Source organism: Sander lucioperca, chromosome 14, assembly GCF_008315115.2.
Source record: "Sander lucioperca isolate FBNREF2018 chromosome 14, SLUC_FBN_1.2, whole genome shotgun sequence".
NCBI lineage: Eukaryota > Metazoa > Chordata > Actinopteri > Perciformes > Percidae > Sander > Sander lucioperca.
The window spans coordinates 6,462,876-6,472,875 of NC_050186.1; the positions used below are offsets into that span (position 1 = coordinate 6,462,876).

At 42.8% G+C, this 10,000-nt stretch overlaps 2 protein-coding genes and 2 long non-coding RNA genes across 28 annotated transcripts in view; 1 reads left to right on the forward strand and 3 right to left on the reverse strand.

Annotated features, from left to right (window-relative positions):
• Positions 1-516, reverse strand: part of tnikb (TRAF2 and NCK interacting kinase b) — an 83,713-nt gene extending 83,197 nt beyond the window's left edge. For 13 of the 24 annotated variants that reach the window (XM_035991313.1, XM_035991318.1, XM_035991312.1 and 10 more), the window contains exon 1: positions 1-514. This exon is cut by the window's left edge and continues 22 nt beyond it. In XM_035991313.1, the coding sequence (XP_035847206.1) occupies positions 1-86 (86 nt within the window). In that variant the 5' untranslated portion in view covers positions 87-514. The other 11 variants (XM_035991301.1, XM_035991311.1, XM_035991309.1 and 8 more) reach the window with 3 other exon arrangements.
• Positions 517-3,692: 3,176 nt separating this feature from the next.
• On the reverse strand, positions 3,693-4,407 carry LOC116039997. The gene is made up of 2 exons (XR_004102554.1): positions 4,226-4,407; positions 3,693-4,143 (listed from the first exon to the last, which is right to left on the reverse strand). It is a non-coding gene; the product is annotated as an uncharacterized LOC116039997 (long non-coding RNA).
• Positions 4,408-7,882: 3,475 nt separating this feature from the next.
• Positions 7,883-10,000, forward strand: part of LOC116039995 — an 18,874-nt gene continuing 16,756 nt past the window's right edge. Inside the window, exon 1 of the long non-coding RNA XR_004102552.1 lies at positions 7,883-7,980. This is a non-coding gene — a long non-coding RNA (uncharacterized LOC116039995). The remainder of the gene's footprint in view (positions 7,981-10,000) is intronic.
• pld1b (phospholipase D1b) overlaps positions 9,728-10,000 on the reverse strand; it is a 67,018-nt gene continuing 66,745 nt past the window's right edge. For both annotated transcript variants that reach the window (XM_031285183.2, XM_031285184.2), the window contains exon 26: positions 9,728-10,000. This exon is cut by the window's right edge and continues 639 nt beyond it. The gene's annotated coding sequence lies outside the window, so the exon portion shown is untranslated.

The following is a 10,000-nucleotide window of genomic DNA, read 5'->3' on the forward strand; positions in this document are numbered from 1 at the left end:
TCGTCCAGACTCCGCGCAGGGGAGTCGCTCGCCATGGTTCTCTCGGTAGACACGGGACTCAAGATGGAAGCTTCCTCAACGACCATCGACCGAGAGGTGCAGAGCGGCGGGGATGAACACACACAAACACTCCTCTAAAAATAATTAAATAATAAATCCCCCCACCCACCACCCCCAACAAAAAAAATCCCCAAAAATCCTCGTGCAGGCGATGCTTTCCCGAGAGTAGAAATGGACCGCTCCGGGAGGGAGAGAAGACGGAGGAGCAGCGCGGCAGGGAGGCGATGTGCGCGGCGCTCCAGGTGCTACATGCTGCTCGGCGCGCTGAATCCGGCGCTACATACCTCCACCTCGACACCCAATCTGGACAGGACAGGAAGGGACTGGGGGTGACACAAGCGCACGCGCACAGAGATCGAGAGAGAAAGAAGGCAGAGAGCGCACACAGAAGAGAAGAGCGAGCACACACAGCAGCGTCCGTCCGTCAATCCGTCCGTCTGTGGGGCGGAACAGCAGCGCGCTTCCCGGGAGTGGCCTTTCTGCGAGGAGGCTGCGCCACAGACAGAGACGCCCACAATGTGTCGCCCGCGCGCACGCGCACACACAGACGCACAGACACACACACACACACACACCTTCAGTGTGATAGCAAAAAAAGGCACATTTATTACACAGCTGTCTGTTTCGGTATGGAAGCTCATTAAGGACAAACTAAGTGGTAATCAATCAAGACTCTGAGCTGCAGGTCACCGTCACAGTCACATTAACTGCCAGGGGCGTGCAGGGGTGACCACCCTGCCCCCCCCATGGGGAATTTTCATGCTTCATTTATGTCCTAATGTCACATCAGAGGGACACTTAATTGGTGACATCAGTGCCCCCTCATCTGTCCAGCTCCAGTTTGTGCCTTTCGTCTCGTGTGTCCCAGTCACACAGATTAGCGTCTGATTTTCCTAAAAATATACAACTGATGAGCTTTAAAAACACGGAGAAGGCTGTTTAAAGAAACATACCGCTGCTCTGAAGGTCTTTCCAGAATCCTTCAAAGACTCTTTAAACCACCTGCACGGCTGCGCTATTACAATTTGTTTCTATTTTCTTATTCAGGCAGCTGGAAAATAATGGCATTATAGTGTTTGCTCTTTCTGTAAAACACAAGCAGAATATTAATGCATAATCTTTCATGAAAATACAACATATTGGAAGGTAACAAACATCATTTATTACACTTGATGGATGCAGCACTTGTGCTTTCTGTTGTATCTGTAACTTTAAAAGATCTCTGTGTCTACAGTGAAGAGGGTGTGGCACTTGGACTGTGGCCCCTCCTACCATCCATTAACCAATAGATTTGAAATCCCCTTCAACCAATTATCCAATAAGAATTGCACACCTGTTCCAGGTTAAATATGGCTGAATCTCAAGTATCTAATTTTGATATCTCCTCGCTTGAACCGGAAGTTGTTCCGGCCCTCCTTTGTGAAGGCCGTCTCGAAGCTCTTATTCCTACCCCGAGGAGCGAGGGTGGAGGATTGAGGATGGAGGAGGGAGGATAGAGGAGGGATTTCTGAGGAGCTATGAGCGAGGATACAGAGAGCAGCCTTACTGGAAGCCGTGCAGCTGAAAGCCGTTGCCAAATCCGCCAAAACAGCTGACGAATTCACGTGACGCTTCAGAGGAAAAGACGTCTCATCTCTCTAAAAACACGTTTCCCTTGTTTCCTCTCTCCTCGCATGATTTCCTCCAAAGGAAAGGAAGCAATTGAAGGAAACGTGAATGCAATTTAACAACCTGAGACATAGCCTTTAGATGTCTGTTTGCACAATTAAACACTGCAACTCTCAATCAGTGTGTTACTTTTCTTCCTTTTGGAATACAGTTTTTCATTTGGTTTCATGTTGTACAAATGCAGCATGGAGACTGGAGAGGTCCGTGTCATGTTATCTTTAGATGAATTAAAACTGCTGCTATTTGCACAGTTGGAAACATTTCTTTATTGTGCAACAGACAGAATATTTTCAGACGGTTTAAATAGTCTTTGGGGATTTGTAAATATATTTAGAACAGCAGTCAGTGTTGTTAAATGTTCTGGGTTTTTCAGATATCACTGAGGATTTATTCAAAATTCTAATCTGGTGGGTGCCCAGATAGCTCGGTTGGTAGAGCGGGCGCCCAAATATAGAGGTTTACTCCTCGACTCAGCGGCCGCGGGTTCGACTCTGACCTGCGGCCCTTTGCTGCGTGTCATTCACCCCCTTTCATGTCTTCAGCTGTCCTGTCAAATAAAGGCCTAAAAATGGCCAAAAAAAAATCTGCTGCTTTCTCAAATGTAATGGTGATACATGAGAGGCATACTCCACACCCTAACAGCCACACAGAAAAGGTTCCTCTTTCCATGTTCCACCAGGAACCTGTTCATAAACTGTACCTGCCCTTTCAACCTGTATAAATCAGGAAGTGCGCCGGGCTTTAAAGCAAATTGAACATAGCGGCCAAACGAGTTGCAACTCTTATCTCCTAGCTCATTTCCATCTGCAGTCCTGATATACAGTATGAAAATAATCAGGACATCTAAGTGTGTTATTGCTTTAATGCAATGGCTGCAAAAACAAACAAACCGCCATGACTCAGAACTCAAAACATCCTTAGTCATGTTTCCGTCTGTACACGCTCTCAAGTCTCGACGCATGAATCACTCCATGAGTGGAAAAACTAAATGTAATCTCACTTAACAAGCTAATAACTCTTAATTGTATGTTCTGAGCTGTAAACAGCAATTAATATGTGTCAATATGTGTCCATCTTCTGTGTATGTGATGCCAGTAGAGTCAATAAGTTCTCAGGACACACCTGAATCAATGATGTCGTGCCAAGGCAGGTATTTCACACACAGTGTGTGTGTGTGTGTGTGTGTGTGTGTGTGTGTGTTACCATATGCTCTGATGATGCGCTCGGCAATAGCATCTCCTATCTTGTTGAAAACGGTTTTGTTGTCTGCACAGCTGATGAAGAACTGATTCTAAAAGTCTAAAAGACACACACACACACACACACACACACACACACAAACACAAAACCACTTTTTCAGACTGAGAACATTGCGTTTTTTTGCAGGTTTAAAGCCTAAAAAATGACCACAAAGTAATTTGAACTCTCATCTGAACTTTGTAAGCTTCACAAAGGCCTAGTTTACAGCAGGACTATTGTTAGACTGACCAACTGTAAGACTATTTGAACAGATTGTGTTTCTGTGGCGCCATCCAGTGGCACACATGAGAGCTGCCGGAGGGAGAGATTTGGGACGGTGGAGGTTTTCTGAGGACAAAGCTGTTTTCATCTTCATCACTGACATGTTTCTCACTTTGGTGACAGCGTGATTAAAAACCAGTGCAAAGAGAGACGAGACAAGAGAGAGCGAGAGAAGTATTCAGTGAGTGTAGAAGAAGGAGAGGAGGATGATGGTGAAGGTGTGATGAAGACGCTCACACATCAGACTGATAAAAATGTCTTTCATGTACTGAAATATTCCTGTGGCGACTTTCATCTTGTAGGACATTGCTAACACACTGACTATGGAGAAGCAGCTCACACAAACACACTGAGAAACATCTGAACTGTCCCTTTAAGAACAGTGCTTGAGTAAATGTACTTTATATTCCACCCAGAGTATGACACGACACATGAAGACCAGATCCGTTTTGATGACTTATTATTACATCATTTATTTATGCCATCATTTCACAAAAAGCGACGCATGACGTGATGATGCGGATCATTTAAGGGGTCGCAATGGGAAAAACAACAGTCTGTGCAAATAGTGCATTTTTTTATAGAGACACAGTGATTCAAGTCAGACAGAGAAAAGACAGAAAAGACAGGAAAACGTCAGCGTTTCTCAACATCGACACTTCAGGTTCAAGCTCCTTGGCGTCCGCTGACCGTTTACACCTGCTATCAATCCATGTGCATCGCATGTCTGCGTTCCTGATTACTAAAAAAGAATTAAAACAAAAACCGTATACACATTTGTGGTTTAAATCAGGCTGTTATCATGAAGCATTCGTACATATAGCTACGAAAAAGTAAAGCACTATAATTCGTATGCATCCAACGTATTTATTGCTGTCAGCAGCATATTGACTGCTGCTGTATGAGAGCGCTGTGGACCGTGTAGGGAGGAGGTTGGGGGTGGATGTTTGGGTCATAAAACACAGGGCCTTTAAACCGGGGAGCAGAGTTCACTTCGCGGGGAAAACAAAAGACTTTCACTCAGGAAACGAGTGTTCGTTCCTCTGGAGTGGTTTAATCCAAACCGCAATCTTGTCCTCCTTTTCCCGGATGTCCGTTACCTTCCTCTTTCTTTGTGTTGGCATTTTAAACTCTGGTGGATTTGTGAGGACTATGTTTAACTGCTCCTCAGATCTCTGCAGGGTAAATCCAGACAGCTAGCTAGACTATCTGTCCAATCTGAGTTTTCTGTTGCACGACTAAAACAACCTTCCAAAACAAGTTCCTTCCCGAGGCTACTTTGCAGCGGCACCGTGGCTCCGTCAGGCGCTTATTGCGCCCAAGACGATTGTGATTGGTTTAAAAAAAAATGCCAATAAACCAGAGCACGTTTTTTTCCCATCCTGGAATGCTGTGTGGACTAACCAGACCCTCCTCCGCAGCACTGGGGAGGAGGGTCTGGCTATGCGGGACATATCAATTTAGGTTCACAATAAATTTTGGCCCACGTAGTTTTTGTTGCTTTTTATGAAGTGTTTGCCACTTTTTCCAATGTTTTTTTGGCATTTGTTTCAACATTTTTGCCATTTTTCCCAGCCTTTTCTTTGCACTTATTTTAATGATGGCTAAGGAAGTTTTTTTTCTGACTTTTTTAGGGCTTTATGTCGACCAAACTGTAAGAGAGCAGACTATATGAGACATGCGATATTACAGTCAAAGATTTGATGAATTTCGATGAAATAAAAGCATGTCAATCAACTATACATGTCTGGCCCTGGATGTGATTCTCATCTTCCAGTGTGGCCCTTCGTGAAGTTGAGTTTGACTTTAAGGGAAAAGGTAAGGTAAAAATCAGGCTCAGGGGGTTGTTGACAGGCGTAAACAGGACCATAATCTACTGAGTCAATATGAAGAATCAATCAGTTTCCTGAATAAAACTGTCCGGTAACATCAGGTCTATCTGCTGCTCACCGAAAAAGGAAACGAACTACACAAGTTGTCCGTTGATATGCTGTGGAGGAAGAAGGTCTGGCAATGCGAGACTACTCAACTACCAACTGCCGCTGATACGATGGAGCTCTGTAGCCGGCGTCAAGTGACCAGCCGGCGGTCGCCTAATTTCGCAGGATATCATACGTATTGCTGTGCATACATTTTCGTACTATGTCGTACATACCCGTTCATGAGAATGCGTTATTTAAATTCAGTTATCCTGGATGCACAGAAAACATTTCCATCCAAATCAACTTCTTTGCTGATGATCTCATCCTATCTCTGTAGGGGGAATTCAGTTGTTCAATCTCTTTATAATCTCTGTTTTAGATGTAAACAGGCTGGCATTGCACACAACATTTTTTTGCCTTTTCAACAACAACAACTACACTAAATTTGGGGTTGCAAATATTTCAGAATTTCCGAAATCTGAATTCATCACAAAGATTAAAAACATGCACCGGAGCAGGAGGTAGAAACACAGGGAGGTAGAGAGGGAGATTAAAAAGAAGAGCACATTTAAGGTCCCATTTTTCATAAATATTAACAGTAGAGAAAGTTCAGGTGCATCTAGACGACACACAGCTTCTGGACAGGCACACTGTTTAGCATCAATAATGTCCATGGCTTTAAAGGCAATCATTCAGTTTGCAGAGTTCATGCTTTTTTTTTGTATCTGTTTAATGGCAACGAGCTGCTGTCATGCTGTCAGCTACGAGCATCGTCTAATGCTTTTTTTTTGGGTCGAATTTATAGCACAGAACAGCTTCATGCAGATCACCCACAGACCAACGAGGAAGACACTAACAAACATCGATGCTGCGTTTCAAACGGCTTCAAAATTGGAAATCTAGAGACGACCGTATTCCAAAATACCGATGGGATGGTCTGAGTTTAACCCTCCTGTTGTCCTCGGGTCAAATTTGACCAATTTTCAAAAATTTTCTATATATTTCTATACTTTCAACCAAATTGTCAAAAAAAAGTAACATAGATGGTTCCATACAACGCTTTTCAGAAGTAAAAAAATTTTTTCAGTTCTCTACTTTCATTGAATTTGGGTGTTTTATTCAATTTTATACCATTTGGAGAAAAAAATGATAAAAGAACGTTGAAAAAAGTGGCAAAAATGTGGGGAAAAAACTAAATATTCAAATAAAATGCAGAAGAAATCGACAGACAGAAAAAAGTGACAAAAAAACTTGAAAAAAAGTGACAAAAATGTCGTAAAAGCGACAAAAGTGTCAAAAAACACCGACTAAGGCTATAGTAACGACCAAAAATAAAAACGTTTTTATTTTAAAGTTAGTTTGGTGGTCGACAGGAAGACAACACGAGGGTTAACAGTGTGAAAGCTGCACACCAATGTTTCTAACTTTTAAAATAATCTAAAGTTAGATCTTTGAACTTATCAATATCTTAAACCTGCAGAAACAGATTTTTTTGGTCACTTGGGGAAAACGGAAACAAAGGTGCTGCAGGTTTTGCGCTTACAGCCGCTTAAATGTTTAAGTTGCCTGTTGCTAAAGCCTGCTTTGAATGAAATGCAGCATTGCAATAAACTTTTCATGCATGAATCTGTGGGTTATGTAGTTTAAAAACAAGAACCGTAACACTTTATTCAAGTCTGGAATTTCCTGGCAGTTTCCTGAAAAGGATAATTATCTGTACACACATAATTCTCAATAACTAAACGTGTAATTTAGAGTCTTTTAGTCTGCACAAAGCAGGTCAAAATGAGAAATCTGTCTACAGGCGGAAAACTATTATATGGAGAGTAAAGTTTCCAATTATAAATGAGCAACATACTTACGAAAGAGTAGTACTGCCACGCCTCAAAAAGAAAACCTCTATTACGTGAAATGTTGATTGTTATAACAAGATATTTTCATGTTATTACAACATACAAACTTATCAAGTTATAATTTATTGTTGTAACGTGAAACTTTTCACATTATAAAAAAATCTTGTTATTATATTTGTAGGCTAACGTGACACTGATATGTTTTTCTTTTTCAGGCGTGGCAGCACTACGCTTCCGTACACATTTTTACTTAGGTATAAAAAGAAAAAAAAAAATTTCCCCTATTCTGTTATTAGTTCCGAATTACAGTTCTTTCCAGAAAACTTCCCAGGAACTTGCAGACCCGTAAAATAAAGCGTCACCAAAAGAACTACAAAGACCAGATCAGAGAATGAAAACAGGTCACTTAAGGCTGAATGTAGAACCCACAGTATGAGGAATGTAAATGAATGAATGTACTGCATTAACATCATCTTTGGCACTTGTGATTTCCTGTTTGACATTAATATTAAAAGCAGGGCTTCGGAGATACGAAACGTCTGACAGCTCCGTCCGGTTCTTCGTCCCTTTCTCTGCACCGCCGTCTTCATTAAAGTCTCTCTCTCTCTCTTTTTTCTCTTATTGTCTTTGTCAAACTCTCAACACAGAAGAGTCAGAGCAGCGTTTGCCGGCACTGCACGTTGCATAGCCGTGTTGGAGAATGAAGGAGCGAGCCGTTTTTTTTTTTAACTTAAGGAGTAATAGCTTGTTGGTGAAGGGTGCAGGGGGGAGGCCTGTCAGGCCTCGGAGTTGATCACTTCCATTTTTCCTTCTTTTTTTTCTTCTTGTAAACATGAGGACCAGCTTCTCGAGTTCAGCGTCTGCCGGTCCAAATGTGTGTGTGTTTGCATGTGTGTTTTGAACAACAATGTGCCTCAATGAGAGTCTCCATGATTTCCCAATGAAACTGTCTGAATGTCACGCTCCTCGTCTGGACCGGAAGTCGTTGTGGCCCTCCATCATGAAGGCCGTTTCAAAGCTCTTATTCCTGCCCCGAGGAGCAAGGATAGAGGGAGGATGGAGGGGGGATCTCTGAAGGAGCTATGAGCGAGGATAGAGGGTGAAGGGATTTCTGAGGAGCTATGAGCGAGGATAGAGGGAGATAGAGGGTGAAGGGATCTCTGAGGAGCTATGAGCGAGGATAGAGAGAGATAGAGGAAAAAGGGATCTCTGAGGAGCTATGAGCGAGGATAGAGGGAGATAGAGGGTGAAGGGATCTCTGAGGAGCTATGAGCGAGGATAGAGGGAGATAGAGGGTGAAGGGATCTCTGAGGAGCTATGAGCGAGGATACAGAGAGTCCGAGGAGCTATGATCGAGGATACAGAGAGCAACCTTCCCGGAAGCTGTGCGGCTGAAAGCCGTTGCTGACTCCACCCAAACAGCTGACGAATTTACGTGACGCTTCAGAGGAAAGGATGTCTCATCCCTCTAAAAACACATTTCCTTGTTTCCTCTCGTCACGAATTATTTCCTTGCGTCTCTCCCATGTTTCCTCGGTGGGACAGGACTAAGACGCGAGGAAGGGAAGCAAGTGCAATTTAAGGAAAGTGAGATTCAGCAACTATGTGTTATTTAAGCAAGTGGGATGTTGTTCATGTGCATTCAACGGCACTGCTGGTACAGAGGCTTTGTTCACAACCTCAGCTGATGCCATTTTGGAAGTCATTTTGGCTGCCAACGCTGCAAATTCAGGCGGTAAACAGAACAGCAAACTCAAGCTCTTTTTCTAAATAATGAGAACATTTCATGCTCTGGGAGTTTCCTCTCAGGCTGCAGCTGAATCCCATCTTCTTCTGGGACCGGCAGCTGTGACTCCAAACATTATCTTAAAAGGAAAACTACGGATTGTGACACCTAGGGGTTTATTTTTGAAACTCCTGATATTGGTCCTAAAATAGTAATAGCAAAAATATTTTTTTTTGGTACCAACACGGTCGAGGTTTGAAGTAGAGCTGCAAAGATTAATCAATTAATCGATTAGTTGTCAACTATTAAATGAATCGCAGAGTATTTTGGTAATTAATTAATCGGTTTGAGTCATTTATTATAAAAAAATAAAATCTAAAATGTGAATATGTTGTAGTTTCTTCTCTCCTCTGAGACAGTAAACTGAATATATTTGAGTTGTGGACAAGACATTTGAGGACTTCATCTTGGGCTTTTTGGGAAACACTGACCGACATTTTTCACCATTTTCTGACATTTTTTAGAGACCAAACAATTAATCCATTCATCCAGAACAGTGAAAATAATCGGTAGTTCCAGCGCTAGTGTGAAGTGATACTAGAAAGTGGAGTTAAAACCCTGCAGACCACTGATTGGTCAGAGAGAATTCACGCTTCACGGGACATCTTGCGCGAACAGACATTTCTAAATAGCCAAGCGACCGTCAATACTCGACCCAGATTTGAAATAATGGCAGCCTGCAAAACTACGGCGTACCATCGATGAAGTGCAGACGCCCCTCTGTTTGTTTGCTGATGAAAGGATTTTCAGAGAGTGTGGCGTTGAAGATGAAGTTGCGGCAGTTTCACTCTCTGGCGCTATATAATCCCGCCTACTTGTGGCCGTTTAGCTCAGTTGGTAGAGCAGGTGCACGTGTGCAGAGGTTTATTCCTCGATGCAGAAGGTCCAGGGTTTGAATCCAACCTGTGACGGTTTTCCTGCATGTCTCCCCCCCTCTCTCCCCCCTTTCACATCTCTGCTTTCCAAAAATTAAAAAAAAGAAAAGAATGTCGCCTACTCTGGGGGGAATAGAGAAAACTACACGAAATAGAGAAAAACTACCGGTACCAAAAGTGAGTCGAGCCGAAACCATGCAGAGGCAATTCGGCATAAGTAGGTCAGACGTTTGCATCTTATAACCAAACGTTATACGGTCCTTTAAACTCTAAAGGTAGTTCAGACGAATAATGTTTCTGTGGGAAGATGCACGG